This window comes from Ranitomeya variabilis, chromosome 7 (assembly GCF_051348905.1).
Source record: "Ranitomeya variabilis isolate aRanVar5 chromosome 7, aRanVar5.hap1, whole genome shotgun sequence".
NCBI classification, from domain to species: Eukaryota; Metazoa; Chordata; class Amphibia; order Anura; family Dendrobatidae; genus Ranitomeya; species Ranitomeya variabilis.
Genome location: NC_135238.1, coordinates 35023956 through 35051785, shown reverse-complemented (window position 1 = coordinate 35051785; position 27830 = coordinate 35023956). Strand labels below are relative to the sequence as shown.

General features: G+C 42.0%; 1 protein-coding gene across 1 annotated transcript; it reads right to left on the bottom strand.

The window, feature by feature from the left end:
- Nucleotides 1-13: 13 nt before the first annotated feature.
- Nucleotides 14-24759, bottom strand: IL21R (interleukin 21 receptor). Its single transcript, XM_077273521.1, has 8 exons — nucleotides 24664-24759; nucleotides 21945-22059; nucleotides 20478-20662; nucleotides 20054-20199; nucleotides 19767-19971; nucleotides 17102-17198; nucleotides 15676-15760; nucleotides 14-1071 (listed from the first exon to the last, which is right to left on the bottom strand). The coding sequence occupies exons 1-8, from the start codon at nucleotides 24734-24736 to the stop codon at nucleotides 358-360; spliced, it is 1620 nt and encodes a 539-aa protein (XP_077129636.1). The 5' UTR covers nucleotides 24737-24759; the 3' UTR covers nucleotides 14-357.
- Between the last annotated feature and the right edge of the window lie 3071 nt (nucleotides 24760-27830).

Sequence of the window (27830 nt, the reverse complement as noted above, 5' to 3'; positions counted from 1 at the left end):
ATATATTTTATTTGTGTATTCTATATGTATCTTTTCATATATCTTATTGTTTGTTTGTGTTTTGTATATAGCTTTTGATTATATATTTTGTATATCTGTTTTATTCTGTTTAGCCTTTGTGTGTAAATCTATATATTCTTGCATCTTTGAATCCACTGTAAAATAATTCCAACCTCATGGGGACGAAAAAAATTGCATGAAAATAAAAGCAGAAGACAAAAGGTCAACACTTTGGAGTTATTTTGAGGGTAAAAATGTCATTGTGAGTAAAAAAAAAAGTACTTTTGCAATATTGTTAGTCATTGTATAAGACATCAGATATAACCCTCCATATACAAAGAACCCGGTACTTTGTGATTAGCGAGCAGTTGGCACCCACTGCTGGACATAGTTTCTTTCACTTATTTCATCTCCTCCATTATAAGGATCTGGATTCAATGGTTTTGTTGGAATGTCACCATTTCCAAACTCACTGTCCACAGGGCTTCCACATTCAGAGTCTACAAAACCACTGTCAATGGTGTCCATATCCAGGCATATCCTGGGATAGCCAAAGTCGCCACTATTTCCCGAGTCAGGAGACATTGAATTGTAATTATCAACATTATAAAACACATTCTCGTTATCCTCTTGGGAAGGCGATTCCGGCAGTTCCCATTCTTCTCGGGGTATGGACATCAGGTTTAACATATTAAAGTTGGATCTTAGAAAATCTTCATGAAGACCAAACTTCAGGCTTATTGTACTTTGTGGATTTGATCCATGATCTAGGAGGTGATCTGACATGTTAAAGGAAGGGTAGCCATCATCTGTACTCCTGTCTTCTTCTTTAATGGAACCATCAGTGGTGGTGGTAGTAGTAGTCGAGGTGCTACACTGAGCACATTGCATGCCAGGGTTCACCTTTACATCCCCACATAATCCACAGAATTGGTTCTTCTCAGGTACGCTTGTCTTGGAAAGAAACAGCTTTTTCATACAGTGGTTATCAATTTCAAGGACTTCTGGATATGTAGATCCTCCATCACTAGATAGTAGTGGAAATGGCATGTAGTGAGGACCCAACCAGCTCTGAGAAAAAAAGATATAAGAAAAGAACAAATTATTAATCCTTACCAAGCCCAATTTAAAGGAGGTTTTGAGTTGATAAAACCTATCCAATTTAATAGAGGGGGAATGTAGGTCGCCTATCCAAGAATCTCATGCTTGACCAGAATGAAGAGCGGTTACAAAGAGAGTCTATAACTCTGGAGGACCTGTGCTAACTTGCATGACACAGACCAACCACAGATTTCAATAGACACTGTGTAATTCTTAATCTCCTTGTAATGGCGCTACAGGGTAAATAAACACTAAAGCTGGTCACTAATCACAGCTGGACTTTTTGTTTTCACTGAACTCTTCGGACAAATAGGGATTGTCCAAAGTGTAGAATCTCTTTACGTACTGAAGAGCTTCATATAGAACATGGCTTACTGGAAGGAGTACGTGATGGCAAATCATTGGGCATATTAACAATTTAGGCTTAACCCTTTGTGTTTTGTGAAATTGGAATCAATAGTTGTTTATATAGTCATTGCCACCATCCATTGTCGTTGACCCCACGGTAGCAATATACCCTATGTGGTTTTGTCTTTGCACCTAGATATGATCTTTCATTTGCATTCTTGTTTTGATTACCCTTAGCTTTATTTCGTTATGACGTTTTCGCTACCGTAATACGATCACTTTGTTCTCTACTCTTAGCGCATATATCTACATTCATTGGGGTAAGCCACATCCTTTAGCAAATTACTGTATGTGTGAGGTGACATTTACAATAATTAACCCTGTGGGTAGAAATAATCTGACCGTGCATTTCTTACAGATATTCCCCCTGGTTTTAATATGTTGCATATTCCTTGTATCGTTGGTTACCAGAGAGCCAAGTAATGTGTTGGTTTGGTGAGAAAATTGAAAATCAATTGCATGGTTGTTGGGGGCATTTATTTTTTACTGCAGAAATCAGTGCAAATTTCATTTTATTTTAAAGAAGCACGCTCATCAAAAATTGTAACCTCTTAATATATAGCAGTCATCATATTATATGGCACTGTGCACTTACAATTGCTCATTTTGCCTTTCTACCCAGTTAATTCTTCTCTTTTCTTTGCTCTATGTTGAAACAGGATGTCTCTTTTCCCTGCATTTATCATTCCTCTCTTCAACTCCTGACCGAGCTGCTCCCTCTTCCTCCTGCCCGGGGACTTTTGCAGTAACTCATACAGGGAAAATTGATCTCCTGTTTCTACATAGAGCTTAGAATGATTCAGCTAGTCAGTTTATAATCATGTGATGTCACAGACTTGATGGAAAATGCAGGGAAAAGAGACATCCTGTTTCTACATAGAGCAGAAAAGGGAGAATAATTAGCTGGGTAGAAAGGCAAAATGAGCAATTGTAAGTACACAGTGCTATATAATATGATGATTGCAATATATTAAGAGAATAAAAATGGGAGGAGGAGTGCTTCTTTAATGTTAGAAAATGCCAACCTGTGGTTTTGTTACTCTTGGGAAACTACAACTCTCAGCCCCATGTTCTCAAAAATGTGTTGCGCGTTGAAGCAACTGGAGAGGCTCAGGTTACAAACCACTTGCCTATCCAATTGCCAAAGCATTGGAAGCATTAAAACTTACCGTAGGTTGTCTTGGTTGTAGATTACTCTAATATATGAGGCCCAATAAGGGACTATTGACAAATGGCATCAAAAGATGTTGGTAGATTTTGACGAAAAGTTTCATGCTGCCCTGGCCCAGAATCCAGACCAGGGAAGTCTTTACTTCTGCGTCTAGCATCCCGGGTGCTTATGTAATTTATTATACGTCTCAACATCATGTGAGGTCTAAACATGAGTAAATACCAGAAGTGCCAAAGACACCGGCCGCAGAAGTGACTGATGACTGCCTTGGTCTGTCTGCCACAGTCATCAGACCAGGGCAGCTCAAACCTTTTTTGTTGACATTAAAGGGGTACTCCAATCTACAAGATCCTACGCCAATATGTAGCAGGCATAATAATAATATTAGCAAATACCTCCTATTAGAAATGTAGTATAGTTCTTCTGATTAGCTATAGTGCTTTGTTATGACCCCAATGGCGAGGGTCTCAGAGGAACGTGGAAGTCTGCAGAATACAAAAATCCAGCTCATAGGGCAGTGGTAGCTGGGTTGACCATATATCTACTCCTAACGCCAACACTAGAAGTAGCCGGGGATCATTCCTACGTTGATTCTAGATGACACGCTCCAGCCGGAGAATCTAGCTACCCCTAGTAGAGGAAAACAAAAGACCTTTCTTGCCTCCAGAGAAGGGGACCCCAAAGCTGGATAGAAGCCCCCCACAAATAATAACGGTGAGGTAAGAGGAAATGACAAACACAGAAATGAACCAGGTTTAGCACAGAGAGGCCCGCTTACTGATAGCAGAATAAAGAAAGGTAACTTATATGGTCAACAAAAACCCTATCAAAATCCACACTGGAAATTCAAGAACCCCCGAACCGTCTAACGGTCCGGGGGGAGAACACCAGCCCCCTAGAGCTTCCAGCAAAGGTCAGGATATATATTTGGAACAAGCTGGACAAAAATACAAAACCAAAACAAAATAGCAAAAAGCAAAAAGCGGACTTAGCTGATATAACTGGAACCAGGATCAGTAGACAAGAGCACAGCAGACTAGCTCTGATAACTACGTTGCCAGGCATTGAACTGAAGGTCCAGGGAGCTTAAATAGCAACACCCTTAACTAACGACCAGGTGCGGATAAAAGGAATGACAGAAAAACCAGAGTCAAAAAACTAGTAACCACTAGAGGGAGCAAAAAGTAAATTCACAACAGTACCCCCCCCCTTAGTGAGGGGTCACCGAACCCTCACCACGACCACCAGGGCGATCAGGATGAGCGGCATGAAAGGCACAAACTAAATCGGCCGCATGAACATCAGAGGCGACCACCCAGGAATTATCCTCCTGACCATAGCCCTTCCACTTGACCAGGTACTGAAGCCTCCGCCTGGAGAGGCGAGAATCCAAGATCTTCTCCACCACGTACTCCAACTCGCCCTCAACCAACACCGGAGCAGGAGGCTCAGCAGAAGGAACTATAGGCACAATGTACCGCCGCAACAAGGACCTATGAAATACATTGTGAATAGCAAACGACACAGGAAGATCCAGACGAAAAGATACAGGATTAAGGATTTCCAATATCTTGTAAGGCCCAATAAAACGAGGTTTAAATTTGGGAGAGGAGACCTTCATAGGAACAAAGCGAGAAGAAAGCCATACCAAATCCCCAACGCGTAGTCGGGGACCCACACCGCGGCGGCGGTTGGCAAAGCGCTGAGCCCTCTCCTGTGACAACTTCAAGTTGTCCACCACATGATTCCAGATCCGCTGCAACCTATCCACCACAGAATCCACCCCAGGACAGTCAGAAGGCTCCACATGACCCGAAGAAAAGCGAGGATGGAAACCAGAGTTGCAGAAAAAAGGCGAAACCAAGGTGGCGGAACTAGCCCGATTATTAAGGGCAAACTCAGCCAACGGCAAGAATGTCACCCAATCGTCCTGATCAGCAGAGACAAAACACCTCAAATAAGCCTCCAAAGTCTGATTGGTTCGCTCCGTCTGTCCATTAGTCTGAGGATGGAAAGCAGACGAAAACGACAAATCAATGCCCATCCTACTACAAAAGGATCGCCAGAATCTGGAAACGAACTGGGATCCTCTGTCTGACACAATATTCTCAGGGATGCCGTGCAAACGAACCACGTTCTGGAAAAACACAGGAACCAGATCGGAAGAGGAAGGCAGCTTAGGCAAAGGAACCAAATGGACCATCTTTGAGAAGCGATCACATATCACCCAGATAACGGACATGCCCTGGGATAGCGGAAGATCAGAAATGAAATCCATGGAGATATGTGTCCAAGGTCTCTTCGGGACAGGCAAGGGCAAGAGCAAACCGCTGGCACGAGAACAGCAAGGCTTAGCTCGAGCACAAGTCCCACAGGACTGCACAAATGACCGCACATCCCTTGACAAGGAAGGCCACCAAAAGGACCTGGCCACCAGATCTCTGGTGCCAAAAATTCCTGGGTGACCTGCCAACACCGAGGAATGAACCTCGGAAATGACTCTGCTGGTCCACTTATCCGGGACAAACAGTCTGTCAGGTGGACAAGACTCAGGCCTATCAGCCTGAAATCTCTGCAACACACGTCGCAGATCCGGAGAAATAGCTGACAAGATAACTCCATCTTTAAGAATACCAACAGGATCAGCGACTCCAGGAGCATCAGGCACAAAGCTCCTAGAAAGAGCATCGGCCTTCACATTCTTTGAACCTGGTAAATACGAGACAACAAAATCAAAGCGGGAGAAAAACAATGACCAGCGGGCCTGTCTCGGATTAAGGCGTTTAGCAGACTCGAGATACATCAGATTTTTGTGATCAGTCAAGACCACCACACGATGCTTAGCACCCTCGAGCCAATGACGCCACTCCTCAAATGCCCATTTCATGGCCAACAACTCCCGATTGCCCACATCATAATTTCGCTCGGCAGGCGAAAACTTCCTAGAGAAAAAGGCACAAGGTTTCATAACAGAGCAACCAGGGCCTCTCTGCGACAAAACGGCCCCTGCCCCAATCTCTGAAGCATCCACCTCAACCTGAAAGGGAAGTGAGACGTCAGGCTGGCACAAAACAGGCGCCGAAGTAAACCGGCGTTTCAACTCCTGGAAAGCCTCCACGGCAGCAGGAGCCCAGTTAGCTACATCGGAGCCCTTCTTGGTCATATCCGTCAAAGGTTTCACAATGCTAGAAAAATTAGCGATAAAACGACGGTAGAAGTTAGCGAAACCCAAGAACTTCTGTAGACTCTTAACTGACGAGGGCTGAGTCCAATCAAGAATAGCTCGGACCTTGACTGGGTCCATCTCCACAGCAGAAGGGGAAAAAATGAACCCCAAAAAGGGAACCTTCTGTACACCAAAGAGACACTTTGAGCCCTTGACAAACAAAGAATTTTCACGCAAAATTTTAAAGACCAACCTGACCTGCTCCACATGCGAATCCCAATTATCAGAAAAAACCAAAATATCATCCAGATAAACAATCAAAAATTTATCCAGATACTTCCGGAAAATGTCATGCATAAAGGACTGAAAAACTGAAGGCGCATTGGAGAGCCCAAAAGGCATCACCAAGTACTCAAAATGACCTTCGGGCGTATTGAATGCGGTTTTCCATTCATCACCTTGCTTAATGCGCACAAGGTTGTACGCACCACGAAGATCTATCTTGGTGAACCACTTGGCACCTTTAATCCGGGCAAACAAGTCAGACAACAGCGGTAAAGGATACTGAAATTTGACAGTGATCTTATTTAAAAGCCGATAATCAATACAAGGTCTCAAAGATCCGTCCTTTTTTGCCACAAAAAAGAATCCCGCACCAAGAGGGGAAGAAGACGGACGAATATGTCCTTTCTCTAGAGACTCCTTGATATATGAACGCATAGCGGTATGTTCAGGTACCGACAGATTAAACAGTCTTCCCTTAGGAAATTTACTGCCTGGGATCAAATCTATAGCACAGTCACAGTCCCTATGAGGAGGCAGTGCACTGGACTCAGACTCACTGAAGACATCCTGATAATCAGACAAATACTCCGGAACTTCCGAAGGCGTAGAAGAAGCAATAGACACAGGCAGGGAATCCCCATGAATACCACGACAGCCCCAACTTGAGACTGACATAGCCTTCCAGTCCAGGACTGGATTATGGGTCTGTAACCATGGCAGCCCTAAAACAACCAAATCATGCATTTTATGTAAAACCAGGAAACGTATCACCTCGCGGTGTTCAGGAGTCATGCACATGGTAACCTGTGTCCAATACTGCGGTTTATTTGCTGCCAATGGTGTAGCATCAATACCCCTAAGAGGAATAGGATTTTCTAATGGTTCAAGAGTAAAACCACAGTGCTTAGCAAATGACAGATCCATAAGACTCAGGGCAGCACCTGAATCTACAAACGCCATGACAGGAAAAGACGACAGTGAGCAAATCAAAGTTACAGACAGAATAAATTTAGGTTGCAAATTACCAACGGTGACAGGACTAACAACCTTAGCTATACGTTTAGAGCATGCTGAGATAACATGTGTAGAATCACCACAGTAGTAGCACAAGCCATTCCGGCGTCTATGAATTTTCCGCTCATTTCTAGTCAGGATTCTATCACATTGCATTAAATCAGGTGTCTGTTCAGACAACACCATGAGGGAATTTGCGGTTTTTCTATCACATTGCACCGAATTAGGTGTCTGTTCAGACAACACCATTAGGGAATTTGCGGTTTTGCGCTCCCGCAACCGCCGGTCAATTTGAATAGCCAGTGCCATAGTATCATTCAGACCTGTGGGAATGGGAAAACCCACCATAACATTCTTAATGGCTTCAGAAAGGCCATTTCTAAAATTAGCGGCCAGTGCACACTCGTTCCAATGTGTCAGCACGGACCATTTCCGAAATTTTTGGCAGTACACTTCAGCCTCGTCCTGCCCCTGAGACATAGCCAGCAAGGCCTTTTCTGCCTGAATCTCAAGATTGGGTTCCTCATAAAGTAAACCGAGCGCCAGAAAAAACGCATTAATATCAGCCAATGCCGGATCTCCTGGCGCCAGCGAAAAAGCCCAATCCTGAGGGTCGCCCCGTAAGAACGAAATAACAATTTTTACTTGCTGAGCAGAGTCTCCAGATGAACAGGGTCTCAGGGACAAAAACAATTTACAATTATTCACGAAATTCCTAAACTTAAACCTGTCTCCGGAAAACAGTTCAGGAATCGGTATTTTAGGTTCTGACCTAGGATTACTGATAACATAGTCTTGTATGCCCTGCACACGAGTAGCCAGCTGGTCCACACTTGTAATCAAGGTCTGGACATTCATGTCTGCAGCAAGCATAGCCACTCTGAGGTAAAGGGGAAGAAGAAAAAAAAAAAAAACTCAGAATCTTCTTTCTTATAATCCCTCTTCTGCAATGCATTAAACATTTAATATTGGCCTGGCAAACTGTTATGACCCCAATGGCGAGGGTCTCAGAGGAACGTGGAAGTCTGCAGAATACAAAAATCCAGCTCATAGGGCAGTGGTAGCTGGGTTGACCATATATCTACTCCTAACGCCAACACTAGAAGTAGCCGGGGATCATTCCTACGTTGATTCTAGATGACACGCTCCAGCCGGAGAATCTAGCTACCCCTAGTAGAGGAAAACAAAAGACCTTTCTTGCCTCCAGAGAAGGGGACCCCAAAGCTGGATAGAAGCCCCCCACAAATAATAACGGTGAGGTAAGAGGAAATGACAAACACAGAAATGAACCAGGTTTAGCACAGAGAGGCCCGCTTACTGATAGCAGAATAAAGAAAGGTAACTTATATGGTCAACAAAAACCCTATCAAAATCCACACTGGAAATTCAAGAACCCCCGAACCGTCTAACGGTCCGGGGGGAGAACACCAGCCCCCTAGAGCTTCCAGCAAAGGTCAGGATATATATTTGGAACAAGCTGGACAAAAATACAAAACCAAAACAAAATAGCAAAAAGCAAAAAGCGGACTTAGCTGATATAACTGGAACCAGGATCAGTAGACAAGAGCACAGCAGACTAGCTCTGATAACTACGTTGCCAGGCATTGAACTGAAGGTCCAGGGAGCTTAAATAGCAACACCCTTAACTAACGACCAGGTGCGGATAAAAGGAATGACAGAAAAACCAGAGTCAAAAAACTAGTAACCACTAGAGGGAGCAAAAAGTAAATTCACAACAGTGCTTACCCCATGTGCAGGGCATTGCAGTAGCTTAAGTATCCATGGTTGCGACCACTAACAGATAACTAATAGTGATGGGTCACCGTGCTCGCCACTGGTTCTTGAGTGCTCGGTTCCTGAGGTTACAGGGGATGCTGGCTCCTGCGCAGTAGCTATTGTACTAGTGTATATAGTGCTGTGATATAGGAAAAAGCTGTAAGCGTCGAGCCCAGAGGGGAAGGATGGTGGACAGGCAGAAGAAGGGAGAATTAGTGTGTAGAGGGTATTTGCTGTATTTTTCTGTGGTGGGATCATTTCTCTTATTCCTTAACAATACTGTTATCTCTCTCTCTCTTTGGGCATCTGAGCATTCCAAAGTGTCCGATTCTGGTACCGCGCATCCGAGCCTTCCAAACTGTTCGATTCTGGTGCCGAGTATCTGAGCATTTCAAAGTGTTCGATTCCTTTACTGAGCATCTGAGCATTCCAAAGTGTTCAATTCTGGTGCCGAGCATCCGAGCCTTCCAAACTGTTCAATTCTGGTGCCGAGCATCTGAGCATTTCATAGTGTTCGATTTCTTTACTGAGCATCTGGGCATTCCAAAGTGTCCGATTCTAGTACTGAGCATCCGAGCATTCCAAAGTGTTCGATTCTGGTGCCGAGCATCCAAGCATTTCGAAGTGTTCGATTCCTTTACTGAGCATCTGAGCATTCCAAAGTGTCCAATTCTGGTGCCGAGCATCCGAGCATTCCAAAGTGTTCGATTCTGGTGCCAAGCATCCGAGCACTCCAAAGTTTTCGATTCTGGTCCCGAACATCTGAGCATTCCAAAGTGTTCAATTCTGGTGCCAAGCGTTCGAGCATTCCAAAGTGTTCGATTCTGGTACCGAGCATCCGAGCATTCCAAAGTGTTCAATTCTGGTGCCGAGCATCCGAGCCTTCCAAACTGTTCAATTCTGGTGCCGAGCATCTGAGCATTTCATAGTGTTCGATTCCTTTACTGAGCATCTGGGCATTCCAAAGTGTCCGATTCTAGTACTGAGCATCCGAGCATTCCAAAGTGTTCGATTCTGGTGCCGAGCATCCAAGCATTTCGAAGTGTTCGATTCCTTTACTGAGCATCTGAGCATTCCAAAGTGTCCAATTCTGGTGCCGAGCATCCGAGCATTCCAAAGTGTCCGATTCTGGTACCGCGCATCCGAGCCTTCCAAACTGTTCGATTCTGGTGCCGAGTATCTGAGCATTTCAAAGTGTTCGATTCCTTTACTGAGCATCTGAGCATTCCAAAGTGTTCAATTCTGGTGCCGAGCATCCGGGCCTTCCAAACTGTTCAATTCTGGTGCCGAGCATCTGAGCATTTCATAGTGTTCGATTCCTTTACTGAGCATCTGGGCATTCCAAAGTGTCCGATTCTAGTACTGAGCATCCGAGCATTCCAAAGTGTTCGATTCTGGTGCCGAGCATCCAAGCATTTCGAAGTGTTCGATTCCTTTACTGAGCATTCCAAAGTGTCCAATTCTGGTGCCGAGCATCCGAGCATTCCAAAGTGTTCGATTCTGGTGCCAAGCATCCGAGCACTCCAAAGTTTTCGATTCTGGTCCCGAACATCTGAGCATTCCAAAGTGTTCAATTCTGGTGCCAAGCGTTCGAGCATTCCAAAGTGTTCGATTCCTTTACTGAGCATCTGAGCATTCCAAAGTGTTCAATTCTGGTGCCGAGCATCCGAGCCTTCCAAACTGTTCAATTCTGGTGCCGAGCATCTGAGCATTTCATAGTGTTCGATTCCTTTACTGAGCATCTGGGCATTCCAAAGTGTCCGATTCTAGTACTGAGCATCCGAGCATTCCAAAGTGTTCGATTCTGGTGCCGAGCATCCAAGCATTTCGAAGTGTTCGATTCCTTTACTGAGCATCTGAGCATTCCAAAGTGTCCAATTCTGGTGCCGAGCATCCGAGCATTCCAAAGTGTTCGATTCTGGTGCCAAGCGTTCGAGCATTCCAAAGTGTTCGATTCTGGTACCAAGCATCCGAGCATTCCAAAGTGTTCAATTCTGGTGCCGAGCATCCGAGCCTTCCAAACTGTTCAATTCTGGTGCCGAGCGTTCGAGCATTCCAAAGTGTTCGATTCTGGTACCGAGCATCCGAGCATTCCAAAGTGTTCAATTATGTTACCGAGCATCCGAATATTCCAAAGTGTTCGATTCTGGTACCCAGCATCCGAGCATTCCAAAGTGTTCGATTCTGGTACTGAGCATTCCAAAGTATCCGATTCTGGTACCGAGCATCCAAGCATTCCAAAGGGTTCGATTCTGGTGCCGAGCATCTGAGTATTCCAAAGTGTTCAATTCTGTTATCGAGCATCCGAGCATTCCAAAGTGTTCGATTCTGGTACTGTTCATCCGAGCATTCCAAAGTGTTCAATTCTGGTACTGAGCATCCGAGCATTTCAAAGTGTTCAATTCTGGTACCGAGCATCCAAGCATTCCAAAGTGTTCAATTCTGGTGCCGAGCATCCGAGCCTTCCAAAGTGTTCAATTCTGGTGCCGAGCATCCAAGCATTTCAAAGTGTTCGATTCCTTTACTGAGCATCTGGGCATTCCAAAGTGTTCGATTCTAGTACTGAGCATCCGAGCATTCCAAAGTGTTCGATTCTGGTGCCGAGCATCCGAGCACTCGAAAGTGTTCGATTCTGGTGCCGAACATCTGAGCATTCCAAAGTGTTTGGTTCTGGTGCCGATCGTTCGAGCATTCCAAAGTGTTCAACTCTGGTACCGAGCATCCGAGCATTCCAAAGTGTTCAATTCTGTTAACGAGCATCCGAATATTCCAAAGTATTCGATTCTGGTACCGAGCATCCGAGCATTCCAAAGTGTTCGATTCTGGTTCCGAGCATCCGAGCACTCGAAAGTGTTCGATTCTGGTGCCGAACATCTGAGCATTCCAATGTGTTCGGTTCTGGTGCCGAGCATCCGAGCATTCCAAAGTGTTTGATTCTGGTACTGAGCATCCGAGTATTCCAAAGTGTTTGATTCTGGTACTGAGCATCCAAGCATTCCAAAGTGTTTGATTCTGGTACTGAGCATCCAAGCATTCCAAAGTGTTCGATTCTGGTACTGTGCATCCGAGCATTCCAAAGTGTTCAATTCTGGTACTGAGCATCCGAGCATTTCAAAGTGTTCAATTCTGGTGCCGAGCATCCGAGCATTCCAAAGTGTTCGATTCTGGTGCCGAGCATCCAAGCATTTCAAAGTGTTCGATTCCTTTACTGAGCATCTGGGCATTCCAAAGTGTTCGATTCTAGTACTGAGCATCCGAGCATTCCAAAGTGTTCGATTCTGGTGCCGAGCATCCGAGCACTCGAAAGTGTTCGATTCTGGTGCCGAACATCTGAGCATTCCAAAGTGTTTGGTTCTGGTGCCGATCGTTCGAGCATTCCAAAGTGTTCAACTCTGGTACCGAGCATCCGAGCATTCCAAAGTGTTCAATTCTGTTAACGAGCATCCGAATATTCCAAAGTATTCGATTCTGGTACCGAGCATCCGAGCATTCCAAAGTGTTCGATTCTGGTTCCGAGCATCCGAGCACTCGAAAGTGTTCGATTCTGGTGCCGAACATCTGAGCATTCCAATGTGTTCGGTTCTGGTGCCGAGCATCCGAGCATTCCAAAGTGTTTGATTCTGGTACTGAGCATCCGAGTATTCCAAAGTGTTTGATTCTGGTACTGAGCATCCAAGCATTCCAAAGTGTTTGATTCTGGTACTGAGCATCCAAGCATTCCAAAGTGTTCGATTCTGGTACTGTGCATCCGAGCATTCCAAAGTGTTCAATTCTGGTACTGAGCATCCGAGCATTTCAAAGTGTTCAATTCTGGTGCCGAGCATCCGAGCATTCCAAAGTGTTCGATTCTGGTGCCGAGCATCCAAGCATTTCAAAGTGTTCGATTCCTTTACTGAGCATCTGGGCATTCCAAAGTGTTCGATTCTAGTACTGAGCATCCGAGCATTCCAAAGTGTTCAATTCTGGTCCTGAGCATCCGAGCACTCGAAAGTGTTCGATTCTGGTGCTGAACATCTGAGCATTCCAAAGTGTTTGGTTCTGGTGCCGAGCGTTCGAGCATTCCAAAGTGTTCAACTCTGGTACCGAGCATCCGAGCATTCCAAAGTGTTCAATTCTGTTACCGAGCATCCGAATATTCCAAAGTGTTCGATTCTGGTACCGAGCATCCGAGCATTCCAAAGTGTTCGATTCTGGTACCGAGCATCCGAATATTCCAAAGTGTTCGATTCTGGTACCGAGCATCCGAGCATTCCAAAGTGTTTGATTCTGGTACTGAGCATCCGAGCATTCCAAAGTGTCCGATTCTGGTACCGAGCATCCAAGCATTCCAAAGTATTCGATTCTGGTGCCGAGCATCCAAGTATTCCAAAGTGTTCAATTCTGTTATCGAGCATCCGAGTATTCCAAAGTGTTTGATTCTGGTACCGAGCATCCGAGCATTCCAAAGTGTTCGATTCTGGTCCTGAGCATCCGAGCATTCCAAAGTGTTCGATTCTGGTACCGAGCATTCTGGGACCAAGGCATGACCTTATTATAGGTCTTTGTATTTACTATGTGTGTGATTTTACTTGTTTTTAATAGTCTATTGCAGTGTTCAGTGTTGTTGTGTTCTGAATAAAATTTATTTGAAATTGTATTACTTGTGTGGTGATCCCCGTCTCGTGCATGCCTTTCTTTTCTTTGCTTGATTTACATCGTCAAGTCTGGCGCATGCACCCGGACCCAGGATGTAGAAGCAGAGCCGCTGTACAGGAGAGATGCAAAAATTGCAATCTGCCTGGTTTCGGATCTACCTTGGTTAGGTTTTCTTGGTAATGACAGGAAATAGCAGGAAATTGAACATCTTTTTTTCTTTCTATCTTATGATCACTTACAAAAAAAACTGCTATCATTAACCCTTTCACTAAGCAATTTTTCATTTTTACACTGCTGTTTTTTTCCTCTGCTTTTTTCAAGAGCCATAACATTTTTTTATTTTTCCACCAATTTAGCCATATGAGAGCTTGTTTTTTTTGTGAGTCAAGTTTAAGTTTTGAACGTACACCATGAATTTTACCATAAAATGTACTGGAAAATGTTAAAAAATTCCAACGTGCTATGAAATGGCAAAATAAAACACAATTCCGCCATTGTTCTTTTGGTTTTGTTTTTACAGTGTTCATTGAGCGGAAAAAATCATCAGGAAACATGATTCTCTGTGTCAATAAGACTACAGTAATACCAAACGTGTCTATAAGTTTTTTTTATAAACAGGGAAAAATTAAATCTGAATTTTGTAAAAAAAAAATAAAAAATTTGTGGCCATTTTATCAGTCCTGTAACTTTTATTTTTCTGCCAATGGAGCTGGGTGAGGGCTTGTTTTTTGTGTGGCAAGCCGATATTTTTATTAATACTTTTTTTATTGTCAACACAATAATTTGATCACTTTTTATTGCACGTTTTTAGAGAGGCACGGACCTAAAAAAAAACCCTCACAGTTCTAGCATTTTTATTTTTTTCTCATTACTGTGTTTATCGTTCGAGTTAATTCATTTTACATTTTAAAAGATAGAACTTTGACTTTTTGCAGTGGTTGTCCTCTCAGTAGATCTCAATACTCATTATCCTGGTATTTGTGAAATTGCTACACTGCCAGCATCCACAGCAAAAATTCCGTTTCCTACCATATCCCTCTACCTAATCCACTGTCCCAGGCAAAGAGGCTTGTTGATATCTCTCCCGTCTCCCAGAGCTCTTAACTCGATAGACCTCCTAGCTCCACCCTGGTTCCTAGTCCAAATATGCGTATTTATTTTATTTCTTTATTATTATAAAATTTTTATTCTCATTCTGGTTCTTGAACCTTGTTCTATAAGCCGTCGTATAACTGTATTGCAGTATATAGACAACATGACGTTCTCCTAAAAAGCCCTGTCACAGGCTGGGCTTCACAGGAGGACAAAGTGGGTCAATCATCAGCCAAGACAACCCAAAAACAAGTACCGTAACTTTTCAATTCTTATTAAAATCCTCAACATTCTCTGGGACGAAGGGATTTTTAATTCTAAAGTGCACGGCTCAATGCCAAACTAACCAGCCACCTTGTCTCCTAGTCAAGGAAAGCATGCTTGCTATAAAGCTTTCAAATGCTGGCCAGAAGCTGGCAAGGTTGCTGGATGCGGCTAGTCTCAATGCCCTTGAGCTTCTCTGAGGGGCAGCCTGAACTGTCAATCTTCTGTATTGCACTGCCCTCCAGCAAACAGGAAGCCGCGAGACAGGGGAGCGCTGTGCTCCTGAAGAAAGCACCATGAGACAAGTCTTACCTCCCACGTCACACCAAAATCCAACATGACAAATCAAAATCCCAATCAGTTGGACCATGTTCTAGCTGGTACTTGCTTACACTTGCTTTTCTAATTCACTGCCATTCCTTTAAGTGAAGCTGCAGTTCATCAGGGTGACATATAGAAAATACCAATACTATAGGATTGGTGCAAACTGTACAAACATGAAGCATCACACGAGTCTGATGGAGAAGTAAAACTAGAGTTTTCCCAGGTCACATGTTTTCTTGACTTCTTCACACAGAGCTGAGATGTTTACTACAGAGATGAGCAGAATGTAATTTCCACCGTAACTCTGGGCAGCCATGCGTTCCCACATGTCTCCACAACTCCTACACGCCTTCAATTCATAACACTATTCACAGCGCTAACAGTAATTGGCTTGTAATACAAAATGGTGACTAACGGCAAAAAATAGATTTATGTATACCTTAAAATCTCCGTGATGTCCTTTGTAGAGTGGCTTAAAAAAGGGCTCGGGGTCAGGGACCACCACCCACACCTTCTTCCACATGCTGATGATAAAAACAGAAACAGGAAATCTGAGTAATGAACATGAAAGCTTCACATTTACGTTATGAGTGATCATGTCTGTCTAAAGCTGCCCATACATGAGATACATTTCAGCAAAACGTTGGGTTGCCAGACAGGTTACCCTCCTGATTCTCTCATACAGAAGTGTCTGGCCAAGGGTTCACGTGTCTTCAACGGGATGATAAGAGAAAGTCGCTGACACTCTCCTCTGATCGGTTGATGGAATTCCAACTTACCCAATCATTTTCTCCCCCAATATCATCTGTTGGGTTGAAAACTGGAAGACCCCCTATACACACACGAGATGACTATCGATCTTGTGTATCCTTAAGAATTGTTGACAGATAAGTACCTATATTATTGAAGAACCTTCTCCCTCTTCCACCATCATCAAATTTAGATCAGTGGAATCAACGAGAGGGAATTTGGATATTGCCGCCATAATACAGCTCTAAATTGAGACTCATGGCCACTTGAAATGAGGTGGAGCATCTAGAAGGTCATGGACCAATTCATAATCTGTAATAGAGTCACCTAACTATCATATTATTCATAGCACTGCTGTCTTGTGTTAATGGAGCCACTGGACCCATTTAGAAATTAGGTCAACTGCTAACGATGGACCACCTAAAACATACTTTCCGTAGAAATGCTAGAACATTTTTAGAAATGATAACACCTCTTTAAAAGGAGTTTGTCTACCATATTTAGATTGATGACCTATCCATGGGGAAAGCCATATTTATAACATCAGCATATACTCCACCGATAAGTCGTCACCTTCTGTTGATGAGAGTAGGAGCTAATCTGCAGTATATAGGTGGAGAACGAAAGAGGGGCACCATAGCTATAAATTAAAAGAGCTCCTCCATTTGGTGGTCTCTCTACCACATCCTCCCATCATCTTTGGAGAGCTTGCAGTGGTCATTGTGCAGTTCCCCTCTCTACAATGTCTATAGCATCTACAGGATACACCACTATAATACGTACTAGACACACCATCATGTAAGGTTGAAGAGTGCCAACTTGGGGTTGAGTTCTACCTTGATCCACCATAGAAGTCCAATATGCAAAAAAAGGGTCCATGACACCGCCAAATACATTTTTCAGTATTTTATTCCAGAGAACTTATGCACATATAACAACAATTATCTTGATTTTTGCTCCACAATAAAGCATTGAAAAATGTAATTGGAGGTGCCTTAGATGGAACCTTCCTGCATATTGGACCAATATGATACATATGTCATTAACTCTATCAAATTAAAAAAAATATATCCTTCAAAATGTATAAACATCAGTGCAAAACAAGATGGACTTACGGCGGTGTATATCGGAAACATGTCAGAATAATCCCCAGGAATGCCAATATGGCAATAATTCCTGAAATCACTCCGATTTGGATTTTGATGTGTTGATCTGAAAATTAATAAAACAAGAACTTTAATTTCAACAGTTTAGAGATCGTCCAAGAATTTGATGAACTGAAAAAATAGAAAAAAATTAAAGAAATATTTACGAAATTATTCACAAATATTTGAAGCGCAAAAAAAACGAGCTTTTTTTAAAGATCAGAGTGCACGCACAAAGCAGTAAATTAATTATTGTCCTCTAGAATCATAGACTCTGAATTCACAGAGATTGGGGCAGCATGCTACATATTTCCAAGAGTTCGAACAACTGTAACGGACATTGACCCAAAAAAACATTCCATTCAACATGACAAAGTGACTGAGCCACTGATCCATGGATTTCTACCTTAATTCTGGGTCTCTTTGCTCTTTGGGGGTCACAAATGATGTTGATAGTTAAAATGAAATAGTCTAAATGTTAAATCTTTAGTGATTGATCAGTTTTAGACATGTTACATAATAATGGTGATGTGTATGGAGTGCACCAGATGTTGAGATACCCTTATGTGGTCAAGACAACAATGGAAGCCTCAACAAGAAGCCGCATGACATGATAACAGTTCATCATTTTTGGTTCATTTTCTTCTACCAGAATACACTTCACTTACAAACTTTTGAGTACAATTGTCTACAGTTCATCTCCGGGCTCACTCTCACGCACACACTACTTCGGTGTACATCGGACTAACACCTCCTCTTGTGGCAGTCCAACACCCAGGACAGATCTTTGTGGCTGGATCTTCTGACAAAGCTCTAGACACCCCTTATCTGCATATCAGGCCCTAGTCCTTGCGTTATTTTCCTACTCACTCTTTTCCTAGGCTACAGTCTTCCCCACTTGGCTTTAGCTCCCTTCTACTTTAAGTGGCTGACACTCGTCACTCACTCCCTATATAACTACTACGTCAGGTGGCATGTACTTGCCCTCCTTTTCCAACTCCTTTCTCTACTCGGGAACACTGTCAGGGTGGTCTTCATCTTTTTTCACTTAAGGGCAGTCAGTCTATTGCTCTCGAGCTGTCACAGAGACAATTTATCCTCTGTAACTCTTGTTCATTCTACGTGCTCTCTGCAACTGACCCAGACTGTCTGGAAACCATCCCCTAAATAACCTATGTTCCAACCTCCTAGTCTCACATCCACACACTTAGCCCCTAATTTTTTTGTGTAACGCAGAAAGGGACTACGCACCCAATGTAGATCAGCACCAACAATTTTAGAACAAAGTTTATATACAAAGTTAAAAGTTTAAGGATGTCAGATTGGGAGACCTTGGTGGCCATTCAACTGGCCCACGACGACCATCATGATGATGTGTTGCCCTCTTTATGCACTGAAGATGGCACATTCCCTGAGTTTTTCCAGCAACATGGTGCACCACCACATTATGGGTGTCAGGTCCGAGCATTCCTACGTGAACAGTTTCCTGGAAAGTGGATTGGTCGTCGTGGGCCAGTTGAATGGCCACCAAGCTCTCCCGATATGACCCCCTTAGACTTTTGTCTTTGGGTGTCTTCTGAAGGCAATTGTTTATGCTGTGAAGATACGAGATGTGCAGCATCTGAAACAACGGATAATGGAAACCTGTGCTAGCATTTCTTCTGCGGTGTTGTTTGAACCCATTTTATAAGTGGTCAGAAACTTGTAAATAACTCATGAAAGAATAAAGTTACGTTAAAACCAAGCACAACATTGCTTTTCTTGTGAAATTCTCAATAAGTTTGATGGGCAGGACGGTGGCTCAGTGGTTAGCAGCCTTGCAGCACTGGGCTCCTGGGTTCAAATCCCACCAAGGACAACATCTGCAAGGAGTTTGTATGTTCTCCCCGTGTTTGCGTGGGTTTCCTCCTGGTACTCCGGTTTCCTCCCACATTCCAAAGACATACTGATAGGGAATTTAGATTGTGAGCCCCATTGGGGACAGAAGTGATAATCTGTGCAAAAGTGTAAAGCGCTGCGGAATATGTTAACGCTATGTAAAAATAAAGATTAATTAATTAATGTGTCACATGACCCTCTTCCCATTGGAAAAAATAAAGTTGGATCCAAAATGGCCGAATTCAAAATGGCCACCACGCATCTTGAAAAGTTTTCCCCCTCCCATATACTTTTGTGCCACAAACAGGAAGTTGATATCACCAACCATTCCCATTTTATTTAGGTGTATTCATATAAATGGCCCACCCTATACACATTATTACGTTTGGCCAATCTGGCCCAACATCTTGTCAACATTTTTAGTAAGAGGGTAATGAGAGTCCTCTTCAACAATCTAACACGGTTCTGAAGAACCTGGTGGACAACTTGGTAAAGACCACACCACTTGGGTTAGCGAAACCTTTGTCTGGAATGAGCAGGATAGGTATGTCTCCTAACTTAAGTAAAGGGAGAACCAGGGTCTGACATTTCATAAATGGTCACATTTCTTTGTACACCAACCAATAAATATTTATTCTAATAAACCTTTCCAAAAGTTGCATATTCTCTGTCCTTTCACTCCAAACCAACTATAAACTCTTTTTTTTTATGATGCAAAACATAACATTATTCAAGATATTAAATAAAGTCTTCATACCTTCTGTTGGAGGTAAAGCCTTCACATCATCTGTTGGGGTTGTCCACGAGACCATCTCACTCCATTCACTCCAGTGGCCACGATATATAGATGTTTTCCTAGGGTGAGCTCGGATCCTGGCTACATATTGTTCACTAGGTTGAAAATATGACCTCAGAAGAACCACATTTTTGTCATCTTCAAGGACCTGGATAGTCTTTTGGTCCTAAAAAACCATAAATGACTATAGATGTATCTTTACCAGTATTCAATGACCCATTGACTTGAGAGTAGATACATTTTCTTACCAGCCATGACTCTTCATCCTTCTTGTAGCTCAACTCATAGGCAAGTTCCCCACCTCTCATTAAATGGTTATCATAGTAAGTTTCCCAGGAAATGTTATAGTTTTCAGAAATAGAAACTGTGAGATTGAATGGTGGTACTGGCTTGACTGTCGAAAAAGAATAAAATTTAATGACAGACTACTTTTTAAAGCACTCTATACAACAACTCACTCAAATTGATACAACAACTCACTCAAATTGAAAGAGATTGTCTGGATTAACAAAAAACATCCCATGTTTCCACAAATAGCACCATTATTTATCATTCAAGTGAATTCTGCATTACCAGATTGAATGAGATTGGTCTGGGTTTTTTTTCCAAATTTTTCCAAAAATGGTTTTATACAACTTAGTTTACTAAAACGGAAACATTGGCATAACTTACAATGGTGACCTATCATGAAAAGTTTGCAGATTTGATTTGAATGGTATCGTCCATTGATATTGGTTGTTATGGTTAGTGTGCAATTGCCATCTACGGAGAAGTCTTCCATATCAATATTACAAATGTACTCATGTTTCTTCTCGCACTCAACCAGAATACACGTTTCATATAACTCTTCAAAAGTCCTTTAAAGAAAGAAAGAAGCAATTTATTCTTCAACATCATACACGATAAAGATTTAGGAAAAAATGTCTGCCCTCTCCCATAACAGCACCACCATTGGGGGATGGGTAGGTGGTCAACAGCATAGCATATAAGAGATGACCCCATGAGAGAAATGTCCCATAACAAAAGCCTGGTCTTGGCAATCCCCACTTGGTCTAACTTTGAAAATGTTGTAACAGAGTAGAAAGAAGTCACTTATAATACTGGTGTCTTGTTATATCATACTTGACAAAACTCCGGGAGATTTTTAGAAAAGTAGGAGACAACTGGAGCAGGCAAATCCCCCATGTGCAGGCGAAGCCACCTGAAGCCTCCTGGAAAGCAGGTTTTAAGACGCTTCATTGGTGCTCAAATGCACAATCAGGGGTAACCTCAACAGAGGTATGGAGGAGCATAGTCTGGAAAATGGTGGAAGGAAACATTATGGTGATATTTTTTGTATGCATCCCGGGTCCTCCTGGGTAGGCAGATTAAAATGTGGCACTCTTGAGGCACCAGAGCCCAGATCAGGTGTCACCGCTGCACCCTTTATAGTTATGCCACAGCTTCGATTTAGATCAGTTGAGTGGTATAGGTGCCCATGCAACTTAGATAACTGTCGGACAAATGCTTGCTTGGCTAATAGCTATCTCTTATGCCTTCCCCACTTCCATGAATGCTTGGCCAAGCGTTAATGTGCACTCTATTGGAGCAAGTCACTGCCAGACTCATTTGTCAGTGACTTATTTGCCTAAAGAACAAAAGGATTTGGAAATTAAATTCAAAGCGCTGATCCTTATCTCCCTCAAAATCATGGTTTGGCCGGAGAGTCAGGAGGCCTCCATATCCACTAGATGGTTGGAAACTCACATCAAAAGAGGAAAGTTTTGCTAATCTTTATTCAACGCGGCCTTTAATCAAATGAAACCATATTACAATAAGATACAGCTAACAAGTAGACCTTTAACAAGCTAAGAAAAGTAGAGCGGAGATAGTCACCTGGTTTGCTTTCTATTGTAGGGGAAATGATCTGAGCTTCTGTGGTTTTCTAAAGATGCATTAGGTACCAAGCTTACAGGATGAAATTTGTTGGCAGCTGGAGCATTACCAGTGCAGATGGCAGCTGTGACTGGGGCTGACAGCGCTAGAAAAGCATATTACTGGCCCACATCTGACATATTTCAGTTTAAGAAAATGACGTCACTTACGGGAAAATAAATCTATTATTTCTCTTGTTACCGCAACGGATCTTTACTTCCTTACCAGTTAGCAGACATGGTGTGGGAAACACTGGTGTTCAAGGATTTGTCTTCACGATATTCACATGCCAACGTGTCAATGAAGTCTATGACGCAATGGAGATCCTGGCAGCACTGAGCTGAAACATCAAGAAAGAGACCAATATGACGTCTTCTCATTGCCCAATTGCCAGTTATTCCATAGTGGAGCTTTTCCACCAGAATGGCCAAATCTAAACATATAGATTATTATTCTGGCTTCCCAGGTTAACTCATGGTATCACCCCTAAAAGCGTATGGGGCATTTTTTTTTATTCGTTATGACTGTGTAAAAGTCCCTAATCTGACCCTGACTTGTCCCTGTCTGACTGCGGAGGTTGCTAACACATGAAAGCTGCACTCTGTACTGCTATAGTATGTAAACATGGAATATATTAAATTAAAATTGCATTTCTGCTATAGAAAAAAAGTTAAAATGAAGATACGTAGCACATAAATTGACCAATTCATGTGAGCCCAACAGCCATCGACAAGGTGACCTTCTTTGCTGGGAACCTAACCTAATATGATACCGCTCCTGGGTAGAGAGCCCACAATTATAGGTAGGATCAAGCTGTAATTTGACTGTGGACGTTGGCACCCTAAGTAATGGCGCCACCACTTAGTGTCTATTGACCCTGAATGTTCTTAACTGAACTCTTATCGATAGATACTGTGGAACACTTAAACAATTATAACTGGAAAATGAAATACACAAGGATAAGGCACAAGCCTAAGAACGTGTCCACTAAGTCACACAGCAAAGATGGCCGAAAATAAGAAGAACCAAAAAAACAAATGGAACATGTGGAAACCTCCCTGATCCTAAACGTAAAAGAAAGGGAAGAGTGCTGAGGAGGAAGTCACACAAACCACAAGAAAAGCAACACAGAGATTCACCAGGCAAAAAGAATCCCTAGCTGAGGAGTTGGAACTCCAAATATCCATCAGTCTTGAAGTATAGTCAGCAAGGAAGGGAGGTTCATGGTGAGTATAAATAGCCTCTCTCAAGCTGTGACAGAACCAAATGAGGAAGCGAGGGACACCTGAATAGAAGTAATCCAAGGGAAGGAAAGGAAAGCCAAGAGAACTGTCAGAAGTTGGACAGAGACCAAACAGGCTATGGCTCAACAGTGAGAGAACCCAACCACACAGCAAGAGGTCACAGGATCAAGTCCCAATGACCACCAATGTCTTTTTACATATCTGCGAGATAAGAGACTAGCACTCCCCGATGTGTGACAATCCAGAAACTGTCAGCTATACACTATACCTGACAACTTGCTGCATCAGCCACTATCAGTGTTGGCACCGATCATGGCCATTTAACCCCTTAAATGCTGCTGTCAATAGTGTCTACAGCATCTAAATGGTTAACAGAGTGTGTGGGCTTCCTCTTTAGCCCCACTGGCACTCTGAGATCATGATTGTGTGTTCCTGATGATTGCCATTACAGTTCGTGGCCAAATAATGGTATTAGCATCTGCCGGCTACAGTGGAGTGTTAAGAATTTATCAAAATTTAAATGGAAAAAATACACTTTTTCATTCCCGTCACGTCATTTTGCATTAATTCCTGAAAAGCATCTGAAGGTTAATGAAATACTTGAAAACAATTTTTAATACGTTAAGGGGTGCTGTTTGGTGCTGTTTTTTAAATGGTATCACTTTTGGGGTTTTCCAATGTATAGGACCCCCAAAGTCACTTCAAAACTGATCAGGTCCCTATAAAAAAAAATGAGTTTTGTAAATTTCCTTAAAAAATGAAAAATTACTGCTACATTTTTAAACTTTCTAAAATGCTGACAAAATGAAACAACATTTTACAAACGGTGATGATGTAAAGCAGACATGATGGAAATGTCATTTATTAATGTTTTTGTGTGGTATGACTATCTGGATTAAAGGGATAATCGTTAAAAGTTTGAAAATTGCTCATTATTTAACATTTTTGCCACATTTTTGATATTTATATAAATAAATGCAAAACATATCAACCTAACTTTACCATTATCATAAATTATAATGTGTCATGAAAAAACAGTCTCAAAATCACTGGGCTATGTTGAAGCGTTCCAGAGTTACTGCTATATAAAGTAGCACTGGTCAGATTTTTTAAAAAATTGGCCCGGTCACTAAGGGGTTAAAGACCAAATGTATTTATTAAATATTTTTATGTATTTTTTTTTACAATTGAAGAGTCATAACTTTTTAATTTTTTACGTCAATGTAATTTTGTTTTTTGGGTAATGATTTGCATTTTTTCAATGGTACATTTGTTTTTAGTTCGAAATAATAATAAAAAACAAGCAAAAAAAAAACCCCAGCAATTCTATTATTTTTTGTGGCTTTTTTTCCACTATTTACTGTATGATAAAAAATAACAGAGTAATTTCAGATTATTGGTTCGTATGAATGAGGCAATGTCAGAGTTATGTGTGGAATTTTTAACATTTAAGAATTTTTGAAAAACACATATATAGCGTCGGTTCTGAAGCACTTTGTGTCCTATCGAAGTACCAGTGTCATCTCATGAGTCATTTCTTTCGGATGGTATTTTAATCTGTAGATATCTGAGTCAGCTGAGGTTTCTGCAGAGGTTTTGTATTGATGTGGCTAGAAGGGGAACAAGAGTCTCTATAGCGGGTGTGGTAAGCGATAAAACAAGCGGCGGACGCAGCTTCCAACACCGTATTCTGCACTTACAGATTGCTGCCGTGCACCCCCACACCAGTAGTATCAGCGTTGCTCCTGGACCCCGACTTTTGTTCTTCATCATCTTGATGTTCTCTGATCATCCCTGTATGAAGACATTTATAAATTATACAGCTAAACAACTACTGTAATAAAATAAAGAATACTAAATTATATGTAACGTTCTAACTTTGTAGCCATTTTGAAGGGCTTGTACACTTTTGCAACCAGTTTGATAATGCTCTAATGTATCAGAAATACAAAATGTAGCAACGATTCATATGATCTCGTACAGTTTTGTGTCTACAGCTCGATTGTCCATGGTTACAGACTACAAACAAGCCCTGTGTAGTCTGATCTTCCTATCACACTCCCACACATCTATCTGACCCCCAACTCTTTACAGGGGCTGTCAACGTTCAAAAAAGTTTTGACTATAGCCTGTGTGTTAAGGTTACTCTGTTTGTAGAAGCCTGGCAGCTGTTAATAAAGATTCTATGGACAGGCGCCACTCCGTTTACCCAACCTTACGGATTGCCCTAGCCTTCACCCTTTAACTCCTGTGCTGGGATCTGTATGTACACAGGGGCAGCTGGGTTGGGGCCACAGAGTAGCTGCTGATCGGAGGAGCAAGCTGAAGGCAAGAAGGGTCACCGCGTAGTCAAAGCCAAGGGGTCAGGGACAAAATCGGAAAGCAAAGCAGATGCACAAAATTCAAGCCAAACCAGGTAAGCAGAACTCATTGACTGGCTGTGGAAGTCAAAGTCCCAGGGGTTTAAATAGCAGGCCATCCCGACCAGGGCTCACAAAAAGGAGTGATCAAAACCAAACAATTAACCCCTATAGCTCCCTGATCTAACATCAACAAAAGTCCCAAGAATAAAACAGGACTGACGCAGCTACACAACTGATCACATCCAGCACTGGAAAAGCTGATTGTCGAGGGTGCCGGCCCCACTGATCTGATATCAATGACCGGTCTTAAGGATAGGTCATCAATATAAAAGTCTTGGACAACCCTTTTAAGATGGGCCCGTCAGTCAGATAACCTATGGTAAAAGTAAGTGAAATTTCCTGTAAAGTCATTATGTACTAAATATTTGCATACAATCTCTCGGGGCCTTACATTATTATCTATTTATGTGTATTGGGGGAACAGAAGGAGAATCTGTCGCAACCTTGGTAACCAGATGAATGATCTTCAACTCAAAATGTGATTGTTTATTAAAAGAAATAAATAAAAATGAGTACAAAAAACGAGCGTTTCCTGTTGAAATGAGATGCGTTTCCTGTTGAAATTACGTTTTCCTCAGGCCAATACCAGAATGCACATAAAATATGATATATTGTAAATCCCACTTATCACAACCTTTCGGAGTTGCTGCCTATAAGTTTTTTTTTTTTTTTACCCATGGTTCCTCTTTTTTATTTGTCATTTTGTTTTACCCAAATTTCAGACAGTTTATTATATTAAGGAACTTCATTATTAACACTTCACTGTAATTTTATTTAGAGATCTACTCTTCTTACTTGTCATAGCTATTCCAGTAGTAGAGGAAGGTAGTGAGGTCCTGCAAGTGCTGTATCCACAGACCGCAGGTTGCTATAAAGGGCAGGTAGACCCTGCATCTGCGTGGAAGTGGTTAAAGTGTAACCATCATCTAAATTATTTTTTTCTGAAATCAATAGTTCATGTGAAAATAAGAAACTTTATAATACATGTTATCAGAAATATCTGCTTCCTTCTGTTCCAGGACTTATCTTTCACCCTGTAAACTATGTATTCAGTGAAGACAGATTTTCCCATTACTGAGATAGGAGATGACAGTTAGTGCTCATAAAGTTCTATGGAGGGGGAGGAGCTAGCGGAACACACAGACATTCTGCTGCAAGTTCCTCTGAATTGACAGTTGCAATTTAAACTTTTTTTAATTGTAACAGCTGTTTCAGGAGAACTTGCAGCAGAATGTCTGTGCATTCCGCTAGCTCCTCCCCCTCCATAGAACTTTATGAGCACCAACTGTCATCTCCTATCTCAGTATTGGAAAACCTGTGTTCCCTGAATACAGACTTTACCATTGAATTGAGGGTAAAAGATCAGTCCTGGAGAAGAAAAAAGCAGATTTTTTTTTAAGTTGTTTATTTTCATCTGAACTATTGATTTATGCAATGAGAAATTGAAACGATGGTTACTTTTTAAATGATCATTTAGGCTGGGCTCACACATTGTGTATTTAATGTGGATTTTATGTGTCAATTTCTAAACTAAAATCCGCAGTATTTCTACTTCTTAAATCCCCACTGAAATGAATGGATAAAACCTGAAAAAAATTGACATGCTGCAGATTTAAAAAATGTAATAATAACTGAAAAAAAAAATTGCAGCATGTGGAGAAGATTAAATTAAATTGCTGCAGATTTTAATTAAATAAAATCCTTACCATTTTAATGTGCGCCTCATCAACTGTCTAAGGGCATATTCACATGATGTAATAGTGCTGCATTTTTTAGTCACAATTTCTTAATTCCCGAAAATTAAGAAAAATCACTTTAAAAAAAATGCATCGAGAATGGATCACATCATGTGAACGTGACCCTAACACAACACCGTGTTTGTTGATCATTTTTACCATTCGCTGCTCAGCTTTCATTTCTCAAACTTCTAGGTTAATCGAAAGCTGCTCTTTTCTTGATCGCTCTGGAAGACGTGGACAGTTTTCTTTTAGACAATCTGCCTCACCACATTTAACATTTTTCTGAATGTAATAGATCCTGTGCTTCCTTCATATGAGTTGTTTCCCCCTTTAATTGATAATAGTGATCCCTTTTAGAAATGGTAGAAAACATGCCATAAATTTGTATGATACTTTTAAAGGGACTCTGTCAACAGGTTTTGTCCGTTAAATCTGAAAGTAGCATGATGTGGGGGCAGAGACCCTGATTCCAGCGATGTGTCACTTACTGGGCTGCTTGCTGTAGTTTTGATAAAATCCCTGTTTTATTAGCAGGAGATTGTCACTAGAGGACTAGGAAACCTGCTGCAAGGTTGTCCTCTATATTCATGAGCTCTGCATAACCCCGCCTCCACCACTGATTGGCAGCTTTGTGCCTATGCCCAATGTACAGCAGCCAATCAGTGGTTGGGGCGGAGTTATACAGATATCAGCATTCAGAGAACT

Bases quoted from the DNA above. Each gene is read 5' to 3' on its own strand.
- IL21R (XM_077273521.1), bottom strand. From the start codon at position 24,736: ATGATGAAGAACAAAAGTCGGGGTCCAGGAGCAACGCTGATACTACTG. The intron at 15,761-17,101 runs GTAAGTCCATCT...TTTTATCATCAG, and splicing joins TGTTTCCGATATACACCGCC to CATGTGGAAGAAGGTGTGGG. The intron at 1,072-15,675 runs GTATACATAAAT...TTTTTTTCTCAG, and splicing joins GACATCACGGAGATTTTAAG to AGCTGGTTGGGTCCTCACTA.